We start from the raw sequence: 20,953 nt of genomic DNA, 5'->3' as shown, positions 1-20,953 counted from the left end.
TTTTTGCGACGTTTGCGTTGGCGTTTCGGGCGTGCGTTTTGCGCGTTTTGCGGTGTGCGTTTTCCGGCGGGCGGGCGTTTTTCACAATTCAAAGTCCAAACCTTCGGGCCACAGCGCTCCTCGAAAAGCGCTGCCCTCGAGTAGTCCCAACGAATATGTATTAATTGGTAGAGCGACATATTCGGTACAATTCCCGTCCCGTAGGCGACTGTGAACAGCACGATTCAAATTATCTCCCAACTATTCTAGAAGCTTAATCGCCGTGTTGAATAAGCAAAGCAACACAGGGTGATGACTGATCAGTACGCTCAACATTCAAACAAGACATCTTTGGGTACACAAGCCGATGCGACTGGAATGATAATGCGAAACTATTATACCGCGCAAGGATTACGAATAGTTCGCGACGGTAAAAGCGCATTAAATATGAAGCACACCAAGCACAGATAAAAAGCACACCACTTTGATAACGTATACCGGTGCAAAGAGCACTGTCTTGTGACCCTGACACCGACTCATTACATCCCTTACAAACCTGTCATGGACCTGCCGTTACAGACCTGTCATCAGTCCTGTCAGAGGACTGTCATGTCCATCGGGTCTGTGTCAATCAACACACCACGGACCTGTCAGGGGGCTCCTGCCGCTCTGGCTGAGCACCGTCTTCGAGCTTCGTCATGCCGCCACTGCTGTGGATCTCAGTACCCTGCCACTCGCCGGTAGCTCCTTCCGACTGCCGTCCCAGCGGTCCACTTGAATCAGTGTCACTACTCTGACCATCCTCCCTCCCTTATCTCCCACTTCCAGTCTCTCAGGCTTCATACCTGTCTCAGAGTCACCGAAATACCAGCATCGCAGTGCATTGTCCTCCGTGGGCCTGTTGTCTTGCGGAGGTGACATGGCGACACTCCGCTCAGAGGTTTAGTCCGTGCTCACACCAGCCCGCACCGTTTGACAGGAAAGACGCGGCGCTTGGTCCGGAGTGGAGTCATTTCTTCCACGGATATGAGGTCGGTGATGGTCGAGTCCGCGCCGCGTGGAATGTTACTAATACTTTCACATACAAAGATCTCTCTTGCAAGTAGGGCGTAGCGTGTTTTCTCACTCATAAAATGCTCGAATCGTTTGATTGTTTGGGTCACTAGTTTCTCACTGCACAATTTTCTAATCACACATTCGCTTTCACAAAGTTAGTGAGCACCGAATGGATGTATCTCAACGTCATGTCTCTGGGATCTATTGACACGGAAATCGGGATTATGTATGATTCCACATATTTTCCCCCCGTGGCATCACAAGGACCATCTAAGCACCTGTCGGGCGGCTCGGCGGCGGCGGGCTCCGCAGTGTCTCCGTGTCCCGCCGCCGCTATATAAACACCTGCTGCAGCGCCAGGCTGTCAGCAAATGGTGCGATCACGGCACGCGTGGCAAAATAGAACACCAGGCCGAAGGTGATGGAGATGGGCAGTGCCGGCAGCGCGGCCTTGATGATGGCCAGAAGCAGCAGCGTCAGACTCAGACCCTGTGGGGAGAGGCGGGGGTTAGAATGGGCGTCGGAGCGGGACGATGGATGGAGAGCTGAACTGAGAGTTGTGCACTTGCGGAAGGCGTGAAGTGACTATCATGGGTGAAGTATTAATGGATGTGATGCGCACTAAGCATCACAGTTGTAGATTAAACAGAGTGCTACATTAGGTCCCACATAACAGCACTACTCGTATGGCCTTAGCGTAATGGACAAGGCACTGCAACTTGGGAGCCGCGGAAGAGACATAAACAAGAATCGCGGAATCCTGTCCATAGTTAAACCCGATTACCCCCGCCCCCCAAAAAATGTCCCACTACAAAAAAAAAACAAGCGATCAACTACCCAGGGGTCGGCAAATGGTGGGGCATGCCCCCTTTGGGGGTTATGGAGCCCTTTCGGTGGGGGTAATGAGGGATTCTGAGAAAGCCTATCTTTTTAGAGTTTGTAGCTCCAGTGATGGAGCCATCGTGACTGTTGCATCCCAGGGTTCAAAGATTAGCCCAGGTCAAAGGCACAGCACACATTGATTAGATACCAATTTTCATGTACCTGCTCGCCTCACCATCTCACCCCTCCGTACAGTCATACAAAAGCACCTGCACCGTCGCCCGTCTGTTGGCGTTTCAACAGCCGCTAACGTAAGGGGGAGGAGTCGATCGGACCCCCGCGGCCTCTCGGACTCTGAGATGGAGCTGTGCATAAAAAAGACGAGCGTGCTACCCGTGACAATAGGAAGCCGCTGCTGCCCATTTTTTTAGGTCCTTGGTCATTCCGTCTCATTCAAGAGGGCAATGACAAGTGTCGAGAAAATCGGGACCCGCTATAACTTCTTGAAGTGAGATTTTATGGCTCAGGATGATCTCCAGAAAAAGCTCATAAGCCAAAGGTCATTATGTGTCCAGAGGCCAGTTTCACCAACAGAAAAATAGCCGCCTGCCGGAATTTTTTGCCTAAAGATCGTTTCACATATGGAGCGTAAACGGTAAAGCCCTATCCGCTTACGAGCCCATCGCGTTTACGTATGTGAAGCGGTCTTGAGGCAAAAATTCCGGCAGGCGGTTATTTTTCTTCTGGTAAAACTGGTTTCAGGTCATGATATTTTCCGGGCTGGTAAGAAAAAAAATGATGGTCTCTCGAGGGTACAATTTGGTCGTGATCCAATGCCTTTTACGTGAGCTTTTAACGAAAAACCATCCGCCGCCCCTATACGTACAAGGGTTAGGTAAATAGGCATAGGCGGCGGAACGTGGAGGGCACCGGGGCACCGTGCCCCCTTTGATTTTTGCATTTTTAACATTAGCCTTATGGCGTTGCATGGAAAGAATGGGACCAAAAGTCGGCAGTGCCCCCCCCCCCTCCCCCTTAATTGAAGGTGTTCCGCCGCTACTGGGATATAGGTATTAAATGTTTTGTGGAGGAAGTGTCATGTTTTAAATTTGATGCATTGGAAATGCACAAATACCCAAAGAGTTCCAGGGCGGTATGGAATTTCAGTAAACTTGGTTGTGTCAGCAATGGGGTCTGGTATGTGGGGATAATGGCCCTGCCTGGCGCCCAAAAAGGGGGCACGACCCCGAATGACCTGCCGACCACTGAACTACACAAACGCCCACCAACCCACCTTCCGGCTTCCACAAAAATATCACACCCTGACAACCCCTGTATCTCCCTCCCTCTGTTCAACTCACAATGAGGATAGCCACGAAGCAGGCGATGGTGGTGTTCCAGTCGCCGTACGAGGACGCCTTGCCCACCAGCACGCTGTAAAAGATAAAGTCGCCCAGGCCGAGCTTGATGCCCCGCTCCTCCTCGTCCTCGACAAACTGCGGCTGAGGCGGCGGCTGGCGCTGCCGGTCGCCGGCCGGCGCCTGGTGAACCACCTGAAGGTGAATGGGAATGGGGTTAGAGTGAGAGACAGGGCTGCGGCGGCGGCTGGCACTGACGGTCGCCGGCCGGCGCCTGGTGTACCACCTGGGGTGAATGGGAATAGGGTTAGAGTAACTCTAACCCTGCTGTTAAGAGAGGGGACTGCGGCGGCGACGGCTGTCGGTGCCGGTCCCGGTAGACTGTAGAGTTAGATAGAGTCACAGATAAAAGAGTTAGAGTTAGAGAGACTAGCGGCGTAGCTCGACAATAACACTGACGACAATGACAGAACAGGGAGTGAGGGGCCTGTTGTGCCGGACAAGCAACCAGACAGAGGTCAAACTTCCCAAGTACAGCCGACCCGTCCACAATCAAAGCATCCATTCCAGGTGCCCTATCGCTCCAGCTCCTTCACCATCCCGACCGCTCTTGGCGGGTCATCCATACAGAATGGTGTTTGATTCATCTGTGATTGAATCGATTGGATTGAATCAAACAAAATTTGTTGAATCAAAAAGGTTTGATTCACCGTCAGGATTGTTTGATTCACAAGCCATGATTGAATCAAACGCATTGGGAATCAGGGTTGATTGAATCAAAAAAATTAATGATTCATGAACTTAAATAAATTTAAGTGAGCGAACATAATTCATTATCAACAAATATGAACACTACTGCCATTACATGACAACAAAAATAATTTTATTTTTTAATTGAATAAAAAGAATCATTCAAAAAATTTTTGGCTGAATCAAACGTGAATCATTCCTTTTATTGTTTTTTGATTCTCTGAATCAAAAGGAATCGATTCACCAAATGTTTTGAAGGAATCAAACAGTGATTGAATCAAACAAAAATCAAATGAATCAATGATTGAATCGATCCAAAAAAGGTGAATCAAAAACCAGTCTGCATCCATAATATGGCGGCGAGAAACTACCTAAATGACCTGCTGTCTGCGCCGGGCGACCAACCCATACTGTCACCCCCTCACTGCCCATTAGGTGGGCTCACTGACCTGCTGTCTGCGCCGGGCGACCAACCCATACTGTCACCCCCTCACTGCCCATTAGGTGGGCTCACTGACCTGCTGTCTGCGCCGGGCGACCAACCCATACTGTCACCCCCTCACTGCCCATTAGGTGGGCTCACTGACCTGCTGTCTGCGCCGGGCGACCAACCCATACTGTCACCCCCTCACTGCCCATTAGGTGGGCTCACTGACCTGCTGTCTGCGCCGGGCGATCAACCCATACTGTCACCCCCTCACTGCCCATTAGGTGGGCTAACTGACCTGCTGTCTGCGCCGGGCGACCAACCCATACTGTCACCCCCTCACTGCCCATTAGGTGGGCTCACTGACCTGCTGTCTGCGCCGGGCGACCAACCCATACTGTCACCCCCTCACTGCCCATTAGGTGGGCTCACTGACCTGCTGTCTGCGCCGGGCGACCAACCCATACTGTCACCCCCTCACTGCCCATTAGGTGGGCTAACTGACCTGCTGTCTGCGCCGGGCGACCAACCCATACTGTCACCCCCTCACTGCCCATTAGGTGGGCTCACTGACCTGCTGTCTGCGCCGGGCGACCAACCCATACTGTCACCCCCTCACTGCCCATTAGGTGGGCTCACTGACCTGCTGTCTGCGCCGGGCGACCAACCCATACTGTCACCCCCTCACTGCCCGTTAGGTGGGCTCACTGACCTGCTGTCTGCGCCGGGCGGCCCGCTCCTACTATCACCCCCTCACTGCCCGCTGGGTGGGCTAACTGACCTGCTGTCGGCGCCGGGCGGCCCGCTCCTGCCGGTCGGGGTCGTTCATCTCGGCGAACCCTCCGTCGTCGCTCTCGGCGGCCGAGCGGCGCCGAGGGGGCCGGGCCGGCGGCGGGGCGCTGCCCTCGTCAGTGGCCATCACCACCGTGCTGTACACCATGGCCGCTGCGGGCGAGACAGTCCGAGGTTATGGGGCTGACTATAGTGGGGTTGAGGAGGGAACGCTCCAGAGGACTAGTGGACCCGGCTGAACGAGGACTATGATAAAGTACTAGAAGACTTCCTTTTTGAAAATGACTGCCACCAGTCAATGGAGGAAAAGAAGAACAACTTATATCAATTATGGAGATGTAGAAATAACAAATGAACGCCAAAGAGGAAGATCACAAGAATCGATAAAATATCAGACGAAGATAATACGGATGGGGTGGCGTTGCAAAGCCAACACCCCGAGAAAAATCTGATCTGATCTGATCTGATCTGAACGACATGAAATGTGAGAAAGACAGACAGGCATGTTGCGTACATGTTGGACGATGACTAAGTTAGCGATGGAGTTATTGGCAACATGACAATGAGATGTTCGATTACTGCTGCCAGCTACCGACCCCTCAGAGTACGGCATTCCTATTACATACTCTGAAGGCAAACATCCAACCGTATGTCTCCCTTCCCATTTCACGCTTTTCAGCCCACTCACAGTCGCATCGCAGCAGTCCCATCTAATCCCCTCAGAATCCCCACCGGCACCTACACGAGTAGATGAGCGCCGGGAAGATCTGTTCGTTCCGTTCCTGTGCGGTCTCCACCAGTTTTCGGAGCGGCCCGTGCGGACAGAGGACGGCTATCAGGTCCCAGACGGAGATGGTGCCCAGCACCACCCACGTCGTCCAGTCGGGCATGAACTTGATGAACACCAGCGCCATCAGAGCGGACATGAAGATCAGGTACGCCTGCGAGGTGGAACGGGGCGGGTCAGAGGGGTGTAAGGCAGTTGCGATGGAGTGGGCCAGTGGTATATGCGTGTTGCCGAAAGACCGCAGGCCAGGCGTCAATACTGGTAACTGGGGTGCATCTTGTGGTCAGTGGATCGTCGAATGATTATCTGTAAGTTTAAAAAAGTTGGGCTCCGTCTTTGGCAACGTAACAGGCATTGGTTGCCATGTGGCACAAACGCCTTTGGACCGATTCAAGCCACGTCTTCCTCCCTATCTCTAAACTCGTTATGAACACCTCCTGCCGTTCCCTCCCGTCACAGCGCTCCCCTCCGACACTGACTGTGTCCTCACCTGCTGTATGATGAGCGGCGCCTTCCAGTGGATGGCCACCATACCCACCACGCCAAAGTTCCACAGCGAGAACAGGATCGTCATGTAGTCAATCGGAACGTTGTACGCGTTCAGTACCTCCCTGTAACGGGTGAGAGGTGAAACCACGTCACTAGGCGCAGCAGACCACCGCATTTGTCGAACTTCAGAACATTAGTGAACGGAATTTAGAAGAATGTTCTCGCACTGATTTCCAAATACAGACTTGCATAATTTGATCCTCGACATGGAAGTTTTAAAACTTTTAAGTAATTTTAATTTGACTTGTCTTAGGTATCAGCAGGATGTCAAATGATCAGTTGTCTACATGCAAACTATTTTCACATGATACAAAACAGTTAACATTGAAGTGGACCAAGCGAGCAGCAATGCTATGAACCATTGGAGCTCTGATGGCTCAGGCAACGGCTGGCTTTCACTTACGACATGTAAATGTAGGTGAACATGAATAGCAGCATGAACGACGATAGAATCAGCCATCCGTGAATAAACTGCGAGAAAGGAACACAAAGGTCACACCATAATACATAAATTCAGTCCGGAGCACTCCATACCAGAAACAGACCGTTTTGAACAGCAGCACGAATGTCACGCCCTCTCACAGCTGCATCACAGCTCACCAAAGCGAACGCAAACGAAATGGGAAGCTTGCCTTACCGTTGATCAAATACAGACATTATGGTGAATCTTCCAAACAACGAATCATCGACAACATCAGCAGTAGTCTCAACCGAAATCAAGCCTAACTACGACAAATTCACGACCCCCCACCCATTACCGATCCCTCCCGCACGCACCTTGTAGCAGCGGTACTTGTACAGCATGAAGATGAAGAAGGTCATACAGACGATCACCGAGAGTAGGATGGCGGCGTTGGCGAACGCGTTCCACGCCTTGGTGCCCGCGTTGTCAGAGGTCTCGTGGAACGGCGTGTACAGCCTGTGAACACACGGTGCCGCATTGGTAAATGGGATGCTGTCCGAGCCCGGAGAGCGACGAAAGACTGATGCAAGTAATGAAACTCATAAATATGTTTTATAATTACTATGGAATGATTCTCACAAAGTATTAGAGAATCATGCTAGAGCGACATTATGTCCAAATCAAGCAGCATGAGCACTGAGGACGGGGTTCTTTCTCCTAAAACTCGCGAAGCGCAGCCCGGTGGACGGTGACTCACAGGTAGGTGGTGGACTCCTCCTTGTAGAACTGGATGCTACTGATGGTGGCTACCACCACCAGCATACACAGCGTCACCGGCATGTACAGCTTGATGACGTGCGAGGCGCCGTACTTGAGCTCCTCCTCTTCTTCTTCGACCACCTCCTCGACCACCTCGCGCTCCGAGCCGCGCCGGCCGCCCTCGGGCGGGGCCGGAGGAGGCGGCGGCGGTGGGCCCGGTGCCGGCGCCGCGGCCGGCTCGGCGTCGGCGGCGCCCGAGCGGCGTTTGCGGCGCGCCGGGTTGCCGCTGCCGGCGCCGGCATGACCCACGGCCACCGCGGTATCCATCAGACAAGTGAACTCTGTGGCCGAGTCGCCCGAGCTCTCAGACATACGACAGGGGCGCGGCGGCACCAGTCACCTGTCAGAGGACAGCACATGACGTGGTCAAACTGGCCAAGTAATTTTATATATTTTTTAGCTGAATGTTTGAATAAATGGATTGACATTTGGCAGAGCTGTTCATTCTGTGACAGAAAGAGACAGTCTGTCTCTTTCCCAAAAGCATCTTGGTACCTTTCTCAATATTTGCATTTTCATCAACATGTAAATGACATTATTTTGAAAGCCAGTAGATCATAGAATCCCCTCTACCCTACAGCATCACTTTTACCAAGACATGTTCTCTATCTCATTTACTGCATATACATCTCGCATCTCGATCTGGCCCTCCACCCCACTTTGACTATTGCAACATTATCTGACAGAAATATCACAGCAACTGACTCCTTGCGACTGGAAAAACTTCAAAACAGAGTAGCTAGACTAGTGATAGGAACTCTACATAGGCCATCAAGGCATCAACTGACAAACTGAGATGGAAATCAGCATTGACCACCCTCAAAACAAGACAAAAAATTCACAAACTCATAATGTGCTATCCACCCAGGCAAATACAATCAACTTCCTACATCATTTCTATTATTCCTAACACTCGACAAGACACTGGGACTTGGCAGTCATGGCAGACTCCTGGAAAAGGTGCAAAAGGAAAACAAATCAAAACAAATCCTGGCTAAGCAGGCACATAGCCAGGAATTGTTCAGGGAGAGGCCACAGGTCGCGGCCCAGTGTCGTCTGTCATAGGTACCCCCTCTAAAAATGAAAAACTCCTTGGATTTGACCCACTATTTTTGGGGGTGTGGTGGAGCAGTTTTTAATTATTTTTATTTTCTATTCAATTTAATTTTATTTTTCACCTTCAACTTCAAGGAAGGCCATGTCGGCGTCACCCCGTGCCCCCCGACTTGGCTAGGTAAATGTCAAGTTTAAGTCCTAAGAAGAGTTCATTGATAAATTTTTCATATTTATACATTATTTGACATCCTGAATCCAAAAATGATACTCATATGTCTCGCAAATAAAAGAAAAAAAACATAATCAAACCTGACCTAACCTTACCTACTTACCTATAACCTACCAACCTACAACCTACAAACCTACCCTAACCTAACCTAACCTACAAACCTACCTACCTACAACCTAAAACCTACAAACCTACAACCTAACCTAACCTAAAACCTAAAATTTTCGCTGTTTCATATTCGTATCAAAAGCGCCACAATTGTAGTTAGGACCTAAACTTGACATATACCCTTGGCTATGCCCCTGAAAAGGCGGAAATCAACCAATCCTTGAGTTTCAACACTGTGAAACAACTTGGTTTCCTCACTGGATCAAGGCCTTATTTGTTATCAACTTTATCATTATTGATGTACCGATGTACCCATTGTGACTGGATGATGGAAGGCCATATACCTACTACGACCTACCTACTGGCTACCTTGACCTACTGCAAATATAATAGATGATGCAGATTTTTCCTTGGGTTTGGATAATCCTATCTTATCAGGTATCAGGTACACTTTAAGCATAGGATACAAGGCTCAAGCAAGGGTGGCGCACTGAACAAATTTGATCGATCGTAGGCCTGAAGTTGTCTAGTTAAGATTCTTCAAGATAGATTAAGTAGTAGGTACCTATTCGGCATTCTTTCGCTATTACCTTCGTATTTGAAAAACTTCAAAATATCTATCCTCCACGGTACATAGAGAATAACTATCTAATAGTTCTCTATATACCGTGTATCTAATCTTTGGAAAAATCGGAAAAATCATTGGAAAAAATCTTACTGCGCATTTGAGACAAAAGTGGCTCAGGCACGATTTGTTGCATCATAAATCACGTGACTTAATTTAACGGAAAAGTTTTCGAATAATTTTGAATGCAATTTTCGAATGAAACTGTACAAAATAAATCATGTTATGTCATATTCACTAATCAATGTTATTTTGAAGTCTTTATAACATAAAATGTAAGATTTTACGCATCATAACCCACGTGACCAGGACTACTTATGACAAAGAAAGTGTCTGATAATAACCTCTACGGACCTTCAGTACAAGGCCCTACAGTAGTGTATTTCGCTTTTTATATACACTTGGTATACACCAAGGCTATCTAGTATACACTGTGGTATTTGCATAAAAATTGGGCTTCTGGCTTTTTCAATTAGGCGGTGAGAGTCAAGCTGTGAGTGCGCAGGTTCAATTTGGAGTATTATGATAGCAGGCGTCTCACATGCTGCCACCGGTTTGGGAAAAGTCGCTAGATTCGTCAGGTCTAGAGATATTTCTACCAAGTTGCTATATAGGGTAATCACATAGCGGTGATTTCAAAAACGGAGTCAGTTTTTTCTGAGCTGGCGGGGGGGGGGCGTTTGGGGGGGATTGTCCCCCTTGCCGATAGCTCGGGAACGGCTGATCGGAGCCAGGCTTGCAAGGCGGCGTTGGAAAGCGGTCGAGTAGACAAGCCTAATTAGTAATGCAAACTATCATCGGGATACTGGGGGGGGGGGGGGCTAAGGGGGGGATTGCCCCCTTGCCGATAGCTCGGGAACGGCTGATCTGAGCCAGGCTTGCAAGGCGGCGTTGGAAAGCGGTCGAGTAGATAAGCCTAAATAGTAATGCAAACTATCATCGGGATACTGGGGGGGGGGGTAGGGGGGATTACCCCCCTTGCCGATAGCTCGGGAACGGCTGATCGCAGCCAGGCTTGCAAGGCGGCGTTGGAAAGCGTTCGAGTAGTTTGCATTACTAATTAGGCTTGTCTACTCGACCGCTTTCCAACGCCGCCTTGCAAGCCTGGCTCCGATCAGCCGTTCCGGAGCAATCGGCAAGGGGGCAATCCCCCCTACGCCCCCCCCGTATCCCGATGATAGTTTGCATTACTAATTAGGCTTGTCTACTCGACCGCTTTCCAACGCCGCCTTGCAAGCCTGGCTCCGATCAGCCGTTCCCGAGCTATCGGCAAGGGGGGCAATCCCCCTTACGCCCCCCCCCCCAGTATCCCGATGATAGTTTGCATTACTAATTAGGCTTGTCTACTCGACCGCTTTCCAACGCCGCCTTGCAAGCCTGGCTCCGATCAGCCGTTCCGGAGCTATCGGCAAGGGGGGCAATCCCCCCTACGCCCCCCCCGTATCCCGATGATAGTTTGCATTACTAATTAGGCTTGTCTACTCGACCGCTTTCCAACGCCGCCTTGCAAGCCTGGCTCCGATCAGCCGTTCCCGAGCTATCGGCAAGGGGGGCAATCCCCCTTACGCCCCCCCCCCCAGTATCCCGATGATAGTTTGCATTACTAATTAGGCTTGTCTACTCGACCGCTTTCCAACGCCGCCTTGCAAGCCTGGCTCCGATCAGCCGTTCCCGAGCTATCGGCAAGGGGGGCAATCCCCCCTGCGCCCCCCCAGTATCCCGATGATAGTTTGCATTACTAATTAGGCTTGTCTACTCGACCGCTTTCCAACGCCACCTTGCAATCCTGGCTCCGATCAGCCGTTCCCGAGCTATCGGCAAGGGGGCAATCCCCCCAAACGCCCCCCCCCCCCGCCAGCTCAGAAAAAAACTGACTCCGTTTTTTAAATCACCGCTATGTGATTACCCTATATAGCGACTTGGCAGAAATATCTCTAGAACTGACGAATCTAGCGACTTTTCCCAAACCGGTGGCAGCATGTGAGACGCCTGCTATAACCAAGATTACTTTACTACTCAGGTTGGTTCACTAGGGAAATAAAGGCGCCGTGGTGACGTCACGGATTTGGTAGCAATCTGGTAGCAATTTTTGCAGACATCAATGGCGCACGTGTTGTTTGATCGTCGCCAATACTATTTTACTGCACTATTTTGTTATTTCACTGCAATGTATTGTACATTACATTTGAAAATTAAAATAAAGAGATATTCGTAACCCAGCAAGTCAGTTATTCTTTGAGGCAGCACTCTGTCAGCATTGAGCCTTCAGAATGTGTTATTTGATAGACTTTCCCACATTTTCTACTCTTGTGGAAAACTTTCTTAGTCATCAAAAATGTATGCACATATGAATAATTTGAACTTCATTTTCAAAGTTTTATAGAAATAAGATTTCACATTACATTATCATAAGGCTACCTGTCCATTTCGTCCAACCAATTAAATATTCATCCAGCAGAAGGCAGGTACCTCTGAGAAGGTACTGATATCTCTTATCTACTGTACACCAATAGTTCAGGAAAATGACAGAGACTGAGAAGCTATTAAAACTTCAGCGTATGAAAGGGATGTTATGGCTTATGCACATTGAAAAACATAAGATAATGCTTTTGAACCATCTCATTCACCAGCACACATCAATCCGGCTCCTGGCTTCTGTCAAGGAAACATTCCAAAATAATGCATTATTTTATTTCATTGACCACCTTGCAAAAGACAAACAGCAAACACATCACCACCAAAAACAAAAATAGTCAACAGGTAGGTACCAGCTGATCTAGCCGTGCTGTGTCATGTGCCTTTGAAAAACTTGAGCAGTCAGGGTTGAATAAACACCCCAAACTTACCATTCATGCATGAACAAGTGCAAATTCTGGTCGAGCATTTAAATAAAAATGAAACTAACAGCACTGTAGGTTACAATTATAAAAAAGACAATTACAAAAAAAAACAGCAGAGCTTACTCTACAAGGCATAACCATTAGTTTTATAACTGACATCCAAATTCGCATCTCCGAAGTTTAACCCACCTACCAGCCACCTGCACATTTCTGCGCACATGTGCTGCGCAGTGTGCACAGTCACTACACATTACACAATTATGAGAATTAAAATAGTTTTAAACAATCAAGCAAGTCAGGACTGGTATGCAGATTCACAAGTTCTCTCAACATCTTCAATTACCAACAATCAAGAGCACCTTGTGATCTCAGTAACTCCGCAGATCCATCTTCTGTTTTCCATTTTCAGTTTTTAATTGAAATATAAGTTCCATCTGGGAGACACATGTTGCATCATTATGTTTAAACAATTATTATGCTTGAACTTTTGATTTTTCATGTGAACTTCACTTCAAAAGTTGATTCAATTTTTAAAGTTGATATAGCGTAACCGGACAAATCTTCGTATGGCAATTCATCGTCGCGCAATTCCTCGTCCGCATTTCTTCGTCCGCAAATCTTCGTCGGCGCATTTATTCGTGTCGCATAACTTCGTCTCGCATTTCTTCGTAAGCGCAAATATTCGTAGCGCATTTTTTCGTATCCGCATTTCTTCGTACGCGCATTTCTTCGTCAAGCATTTTTTCGTCCACGCATTTCTTCGTCTACGCAAATCTTCGTCCGCATTTCTTCGTCCACGCAAATCTTCGTCTGCGCATATCTTCGTCCGCAAATCTTCGTCCCCGCAAATCTTCGTCCCCGCAAATCTTCGTCCGCAAATCTTCGTCCGCATTTTTTCGTCCACGCATTTCTTCGTCTACGCAAATCTTCGTCCGCATTTCTTCGTCCACGCAAATCTTCGTCCCGGCAAATCTTCGTCCGCAAATCTTCGTCCGCAAAACTTCGTCCGCAAATCTTCGTCCGCAAATCTTCGTCCGCATTTTTCGTCCACGCATTTCTTCGTCCACGCAAATCTTCGTCCGCAAATCTTTGTCTGCGCATATTTTCGTCCGCAAACCTTTGTCTCCGCTATCTTCGTCTCCGCAAGCATTCGTCCACAAATGTGGTTCAATAAAACCATGAAGAAATATCAGACCATCAAGTGATTGACGAATTTAATGCATGGAATGGATGATCGAAACTTGAAGTCAGGTAGATGAGGTCTGTCAGGTGAAGCTATTGTATTTGGGAGCCGAGAATTAAAGCATTCCATATCATTTGTGTCCCGGACATTCTTTTTTCGCGGTCGATGAATGACAATACAATCTCATGTACCCTCGCCGGCATAGGCGGCGGAACGGGGAGGGCACCGGGGCACCGTTCCCCTCTTTAATTTGGCCTTTTAACAGTAGCCCTATGGGCGTTGCATGGAAAGAATGGGACTAAAAGTCGGCAGTGCCGTGCCCCCCCCCCTAATTGAATGTGTTCCGCCGCTACTGCTCGCCGGACCTATTTGTTTTCTACATATAAGCCGGCCGAGGGGGGCGGGTACGACCCCCCCCCCCCCATCGCCGTTTCGCCACTGGTGGAGCTAGCGCGTCGCGGAAAAAACGAGCGTGTGCGCCGTTACGAGACGCAGAGGTTCCCAGTAAACATGCCGACGTCGGGGTGACGTCGGCAACTCGGCATCGGCATGCCGGCGTCGGCCCGACGTCGGTCCAACCTCGGCACGACGTCGGCTGGATGTCGGATATGCCCGCATGTTCCGACGTCCAGCCGAGGTCCAGCCGACGTCGGGCCGACGTCGGACCGAGATCAATTGCTGAGGTCCAGTCGACGTCGGGCCGACGTCGGGGCGACGTCGGACCGACATCGGCCGCTGTTTTGACCGTTAAAATAATATAAAATACATGTTTCATGCTTCATAAAGAGCTTCTGTATTCAAAATATCCTCAGGAAACTCAAATCTTCCTCCACGCCGCAACCCCCTGATCCGGACTGGACGGGAAACTTTATCCCATTTGGGATTGCCCGTAAGCCGAGCTCGCCCGTAGCCGGGTGCGGTGAGTGCTTGGGGGCTGCTCGGCCTATCCTTTGGTCAGGCTCAGCCCCGGCAACTCACCAGGGCCGGGCCCAGTTCATATAGAAAGGCCAGTCGGCAAGTGTCACTTTGCCAAAGTGCCACTTATCAAAGGGACACTTTGGGAAACGTTGGTGCAGGTGTGTAAGAGTGGCTATATGAATCCATTGTGGGGTCGCCCTTTCCAATAAGTGTCACGTAACAGCAATGGGACCAGGGACTCTATATGAACTGGACCCAGGGTGCTCGCCAAGAAGACCAATGTCTCCATCCTATGATCCTTCCGGCTCTGAAATGGTCTTGTCAGACCGAAAGGGCATAACCCAACAAAACAAACCAATATCGTTATCTGGCTGCGTGGTCTAGTGGTTAGCGCACTAACCTTGCGTTCGAATGATACGTGGGTCGAATCCCATCGCCGGCTGATGCTTTTGGCGTGTAAACATGCCGACGTCGGCGACTGGGGGCTCGAATCCCGCCGCCGGTTGATATTTTTGGCGCGTTGTCCCAATAAACATGCCGACGTCGGCCCCGTCGGTCCAACGACAAACGATCTCGTCAACCTCGGCAAACGATCTCGGCCCGACGTCGGCTCGACGTCGGCTGGACTTCGGCTGGACGTCGGAACATGCGGGCATATCCGACGTCCAGCCGATGTCGGGCCGAGGTTGAACCGACGTTGGGCCGACGTCGGGCCGACGTCGTCATGTTTACTGGGTTAATACCCGATTTTAAGGCCTTCTAGGTCAGGGGTCGGCTTACAGCCCGCGGGCCGGATCCGGCCAGGAGGGTGACGGTTGGATCCGGCCCGCGACCATCTGACGTCCGGCCCGCGCAAGTTTTGTCTAGAAGTAGAATTAGACAAAAACACCCGCAAATGGTGTTTATAAACTCATGAAGTGTGCGAAGAAAGAACTATTGTGCCAAAGCACATTTAAGTCACTTTTATATCGGAGTCGATTTCTGAAGGAACCGCGGGCCGGAACACGATGTAAGTCGATGATACCAGCCGCGGGCCGGACGTCAGATGGTCGCGGGCCGGATCCAACCGTCACCCTCCTGGCCGGATCCGGCCCGCGGGCCGTAAGCCAACCCCTGACCTAGAAGGCCTTAAAATCGGGTATTAATCTCTGCGTCTCGTAACGGCGCACACGCTCGTTTTTTTCCGCGACGCGCTAGCTCCACCAGTGGCGAAACGGCGATGGGGGGGGGGGGGTCGTACCCGCCCCCCCCCCTCGGCCGGCGTACCTATATGTAGAAAACAAATAGGTCCGGCGAGCAGTAGCGGCGGAACACATTCAATTAGGGGGGGGGGGCTTGGCACTGCCGACTTTTAGTCCCATTCTTTCCATGCAACGCCCATAGGGCTACTGTTAAAAGGCCAAATTAAAGAGGGGAACGGTGCCCCGGTGCCCTCCCCGTTCCGCCGCCTATGCCGGCGAGGGTACAAGAGATTGTATTGTCATTCATCGACCGCGAAAAAAGAATGTCCGGGACACAAATGATATGGAATGTTTCAATTCTCGGCTCCCAAATACAATAGCTTCACCTGACAGACCTCATCTACCTGACAAGTTTCGATCATCCATTCTATGCATTAAATTCGTCAATCACTTGATGGTCTGATATTTCTTCATGGTTTTATTGAACCACATTTGTGGACGAATGTTTGCGGAGACGAAGATAGCGGAGACAAAGGTTTGCGGACGAAAATATGCGCAGACAAAGATTTGCGGACGAAGATTTGCGTGGACGAAGAAATGCGTGGACGAAAAATGCGGACGAAGATTTGCGGACGAAGATTTGCGGACGAAGTTTTGCGGACGAAGATTTGCGGACGAAGATTTGCCGGGACGAAGATTTGCGTGGACGAAGAAATGCGGACGAAGATTTGCGTAGACGAAGAAATGCGTGGACGAAAAAATGCGGACGAAGATTTGCGGACGAAGATTTGCGGGGACGAAGATTTGCGGACGAAGATATGCGCAGACGAAGATTTGCGTGGACGAAGAAATGCGGACGAAGATTTGCGTAGACGAAGAAATGCGTGGACGAAAAAATGCTTGACGAAGAAATGCGCGTACGAAGAAATGCGGATACGAAAAAATGCGCTACGAATATTTGCGCTTACGAAGAAATGCGAGACGAAGTTATGCGACACGAATAAATGCGCCGACGAAGATTTGCGGACGAAGAAATGCGGACGAAGAATTGCGCGACGAAGAAATGCCATACGAAGATTTGTCCTGGAATCTGATATAGGTAATTTGTATAATGCTACGATCACGGCGCACCAAATCACAGATAACTTGAAAATAACCAAGCAAAAGCCACATTCTTCAGCAAACTATGAGAGCTATCTGATCCATGCTGCGTTGAAATAATTGAAAATCGCCTAAATCAGTCGAAATATGACAATTAAATTAATATTAACTTCACAAAACTCTGATTTGTGAGGCAATGCGCAACAGAAATGCGAGGGAATATGGTAGTAATCTGGTAGCAATTATGAAGGATTTCCCCTGTTGCTGATAAAAATCACAAGAAACAATTTTTTTAACGCAGAGGAAATCCTTCATTATGAGTTGCAAGGACCATTTGATAGGCCCATTTTAGTCAAATATAGGCCGATTTTTTCTATTTCAACCCCATTTATCGTAATGAGACGAATCCATTGGATTAGTGGTACGTCTTTTGAACACATGTAGGCCTTAGATTTCTCCTTAGCCTGCCTGAAACACACCATGCTTTGCATGCATTTCTATGGGTGAAGGAAAATTCATGCGCCGTGATGACGTCACGGTAAAGGAATTCTGAAGCTCGTGAACGGGGGCTGGCTATAACAATACCCAATTTGGTTGTGTTTTGACAATATTCCTATGCCTAAATGATTAAAAATAATTAGGTAGGTGTTACAAGTTAAAACTGGAATTACAATAATATTGATCTTGATCTTGTCAAAATTAGCCTGATTGGTTGGTCAAATAATGTTTAACTGGCCATAGGGTGCTTTTCAAATTTTTTAGCTCCTCGTCTTGCAGGCCTGCAGGACCTGCAAGACGTCTTGCTTGCCAAGATTGCTTGCATTGCACAGCAGTTAAGTTGTGAGGATGTTGATGTACCTGCAAATCAATGAAAGAGTGGAAAAACATCCAGAATGATGCAATTTATCATTATAGAGTGGTAGATTTGCCAGTGACTTTTATGTCACACAGTAGTAATGATGCATGTTGGTACTCACCCGGCCTGCTGCCCAACCTAATAAGTGTTTTTTTCAGGACCAAAGAATATCTGCTCATATCCTGCCTGGCTTTGCTTGAAATTTGATAATCACACCATGTCCTGGATTCGTGAAGGTTAGTACAGAGCGCAGGCCAAGGCCATGACATTATCTCATTTTGCGTAGTTTTAGAGTGAAAGAACATTTGTAATGTCCCTTAAACTCTGCCTATCCATCCATCTCTCCCTCTCTCTCTCTCTCTCTCTCTCTCTCTCTTTCTCTCTCTCTCTCACCTCTCACCTCTCACCTCTCTCACCTCTCTCACCTCTTCACTCTTCTCTTTCTTATTTCTCTTTAGCTCTATATCCACCTATTTCCTTTCCTATTCTTATAGGCTTATTTTCCTCTCATTCTTATTCTCACCTTTTCTTTTTCCTGTACCTACACCTCCCCTTCCCCTCTTCTTTCGTTTCATTTGCCCTTGTTTTCAACATTTTCTGCACTCTCTTTACATTTACTTCCCTCTTAATATGTCAAACCACTCATGCCTTCCCTGTCTTTTCATACAGGTAACCATGATAAAGCATGGAACGACCCTCCCGTGTTCGCGTACGACGCTGCGTCGGCAGCGCAGGCCAAGCAAAAGCGCACGCCGCTCAACAAGCGAGTCGCCTTCCCCGTGACGGGGACGGCCGGTCAGGGCTCTCCGCTGCTGTCCGGCCAGGGCCCGCCGCCGATGGCTCCAGGCCAGGGCCCACCCCCTCTCAGGCCCGGACAGGGACCGCCACCGATGGCCTCTGGGCAGGCGCCGCCTCCTATGCTGCCCGGACAGGCGCCGCCTCCTATGCTGCCCGGACAGGGACCACCGCCTATGCTGCCCGGACAGGGCCCGCCACCGACGGCTCCTGGTCAGGGTCCGCCACCGAAGTCGTCTGGTGAGGAGGCGCCGGTTCTGTTTGCCGCTGAGATCAAGGCCAAGCTGCTGTCCATCCTGGACGGTCTGGATCAAATCGAGGTAGGTTACTGCCACCAGCCAGCTGGTTGGTTTGTTCGGTTTGTTTTAGGCCGGATGGTCTGGCGCGGCACGTTCACTCGTTTGGGTGGACCATCGTCGGTGAAATTTTACGATCGTGTCTTGTTACGCTCGACGGCTATATTGAGATCGACATTAGCAATGGTTCAGTGGGTTGTAAAAAAGAAAACATCGAATGCTCCGACATTCAAACTTTGCTATAAGCCCACGGAAGGAGTATTTCACCGATACTCGCTGATTATTCTATCTAGACTTTCTCTTCTTGTCAGGCACCATTCCATCTGCGGTATCCCCTCTCCTAGTGACACAGGTGAGAACGTACTTGTTGACTTCACCACCTTTTCGTGTGCGTGCTGCAGGCGAAGCTGAAGGATGACATCACGCTGCGTGTGGACGTCATCTGCTGTGTGCTGGACGCCGACCGGCTCAGTGCGCCCGTCCAACAGAGATTATCGCAGCTCGTCAACGGTAAGCAGGCGTGGCCGTTCAACAGAGACTATCGCAGCTCGTGCCGTCCAGCGGAGACTCTTGCATCTCGTCAACGGTAAGCCCGTACAACAGAGACTTTTATTGCAGCTCGTAAACGGTAAGCCCGCCCAGCAGAGACTTTCGCAGCTGGTCAATGGTAAGCCCGCCCAGTGCAGCGGAGACTCGCAGCTCGTCAAAGGCAAGCAAGCACGTCCGGTTGCAGGCTCGGCCACTTTTCCGGGCAGCGCTGTCTACTTCCCGTAGAATAAATAATTGACAGTGATGATAGTTTTGCCTCGAGTGCGAATTAATTGCGCTGAGTCGATCGGTGCCGAATACCTTTATGATTTTTTTCTTATGTCATCACGGCTTCCATTGATTATGCTACTGCGCACGATTCACCGTATTCACTGTCTGCCTTTCTTGCAGCGTTCTAACCGCCCCTTCCCCCTGCAGCGCTGTCTAATGGTTCGGTGGACACTGCCGACCGGCGGTAGCGTTTATAACGAGCCCCTCCCTCCCCTTTCAGCGCTGTCTGAAGGCTCGGTGGAAACGGCCGACCGGCTGCAGCGCTCGCTGATGGTCGACTATCCCGGAGAGTGCGGCTCCTGGATGCCCGGTATCCGACAGCTGATCGTACAGCTCAGCCCTGCTACCGCCGGCGTTACACCCGGAGTTACACCCGACGTTACACCCGTAGTTACACCCGGTGAGGGACCGGCCACGGACCCGTCCGCTGACGCTCCGGAGAGCTGAGGGATGCTTTGTTACGACGGAAGGTGTTTTCGAAGCGCTCCGAGTGGGCAAAGGCCCTGTGCGGCAGTGTAGGACTTTGGGATATTGCTAGTTTGGATGGTGGCCTCTCGGCTCGATCGTAAGGTTGAATTGCTCCGTGATGAAAGGCGACGGTGAATTTTTCGAAAGCGATTGGTGGGACGTCTGTCGGACGATTTCTCTGTTTTAACAGTGTTTTACACATTTTATCGGCTCATGCTTTTTTGTGGTAAATAGTTGTCCGTTTTTCAATTTTATAATTTGTCCGTTTTTTGTCTGTTTTATTCTTTTACAGTACAATTGCCTCTTGTGATTTGCAAACTTATCGTGATCAGTAGCTGTAGGCCGTGAAGATATTTACGCTGGGATCTTTAATTTTCCAGCTTTGAATCGACTGAAAGTGCACTGCTTCCTAAAGTGGTCTGAAGGAGCTGCACTCGGAGAGCAGTACGATTCATCGCAGTATGAATCAGTTACCAGATCCGTGCAGTTTGCGATGTGATGTCTGTCCTACCTCCGCCCGGGATTGGGGCGCCGTGAGTGGTCCTCAGTCGTTCTGTGCGTTCTGAGTGGGCTCCGTCTCTATGTATCGTCTCGTTGTCCGGTGGAGGAGGGTGTGGAGTTGGATCCTGGTGTCTGCTGTGATGTTTTGTTTCGCGATAATATATTCCAAGTTTTATCATCATCTTTTGAAATGGAAGGTGGGGAAGCCTATTTTCAGCCTGCGAATCGTGATAAG

General features: G+C 49.7%; 2 protein-coding genes across 6 annotated transcripts; one reads left to right on the top strand and one right to left on the bottom strand.

Moving 5' to 3' along the window:
• Window positions 1-141: 141 nt before the first annotated feature.
• On the bottom strand, window positions 142-9,842 carry LOC122367192 (presenilin-1-like). The gene is made up of 9 exons (XM_043340086.1): window positions 9,726-9,842; window positions 7,681-8,082; window positions 7,298-7,439; window positions 6,924-6,991; window positions 6,462-6,582; window positions 5,927-6,125; window positions 5,174-5,337; window positions 3,219-3,410; window positions 142-1,524 (listed from the first exon to the last, which is right to left on the bottom strand). Exons 2-9 carry the CDS (start codon window positions 8,052-8,054, stop codon window positions 1,369-1,371), a joined length of 1,416 nt encoding a protein of 471 aa, XP_043196021.1. The 5' UTR covers window positions 8,055-8,082; window positions 9,726-9,842; the 3' UTR covers window positions 142-1,368.
• Window positions 9,843-12,500: 2,658 nt separating this feature from the next.
• LOC122367186 (steroid receptor RNA activator 1-like) lies at window positions 12,501-20,893 on the top strand. Of its 5 annotated transcripts, none has more exons than XM_043340077.1 (5): window positions 12,501-12,520; window positions 17,998-18,075; window positions 18,509-18,954; window positions 19,332-19,440; window positions 19,970-20,893. In XM_043340077.1, the coding sequence occupies exons 2-5, from the start codon at window positions 18,057-18,059 to the stop codon at window positions 20,194-20,196; spliced, it is 801 nt and encodes a 266-aa protein (XP_043196012.1). In that variant the 5' UTR covers window positions 12,501-12,520; window positions 17,998-18,056; the 3' UTR covers window positions 20,197-20,893. The 5 variants fall into 5 exon arrangements, with proteins under 5 accessions (XP_043196012.1, XP_043196014.1, XP_043196011.1 ...); XM_043340079.1 differs by lacking the exon at window positions 12,501-12,520 and adding an exon at window positions 17,519-17,537; XM_043340076.1 differs by lacking the exon at window positions 12,501-12,520 and adding an exon at window positions 17,558-17,576.
• The last annotated feature ends 60 nt before the right edge of the window (window positions 20,894-20,953 follow it).

The sequence above is a fragment of the Amphibalanus amphitrite genome, unplaced genomic scaffold, assembly GCF_019059575.1.
Source record: "Amphibalanus amphitrite isolate SeventyFive unplaced genomic scaffold, NRLGWU_Aamphi_draft 000856F_arrow, whole genome shotgun sequence".
In the NCBI taxonomy this organism is placed as follows: Eukaryota; Metazoa; Arthropoda; class Thecostraca; order Balanomorpha; family Balanidae; genus Amphibalanus; species Amphibalanus amphitrite.
The sequence above is the reverse complement of the archived record's forward strand: the minus strand, read 5'-3'. Positions and strand labels throughout refer to the sequence as shown.

Bases quoted from the DNA above. Each gene is read 5' to 3' on its own strand.
- LOC122367192 (XM_043340086.1), bottom strand. From the start codon at position 8,054: ATGTCTGAGAGCTCGGGCGACTCGGCCACAGAGTTCACTTGTCTGATG. The intron at 3,411-5,173 runs GTCAGTTAGCCC...ATTCACCTTCAG, and splicing joins CCGCCCGGCGCCGACAGCAG to GTGGTTCACCAGGCGCCGGC. The intron at 1,525-3,218 runs GTGAGTTGAACA...CTCTCCCCACAG, and splicing joins GCTTCGTGGCTATCCTCATT to GGTCTGAGTCTGACGCTGCT.
- LOC122367186 (XM_043340077.1), top strand. The intron at 18,955-19,331 runs GTAGGTTACTGC...TGCGTGCTGCAG, and splicing joins ACGGTCTGGATCAAATCGAG to GCGAAGCTGAAGGATGACAT. The intron at 19,441-19,969 runs GTAAGCAGGCGT...CTCCCCTTTCAG, and splicing joins ATTATCGCAGCTCGTCAACG to CGCTGTCTGAAGGCTCGGTG.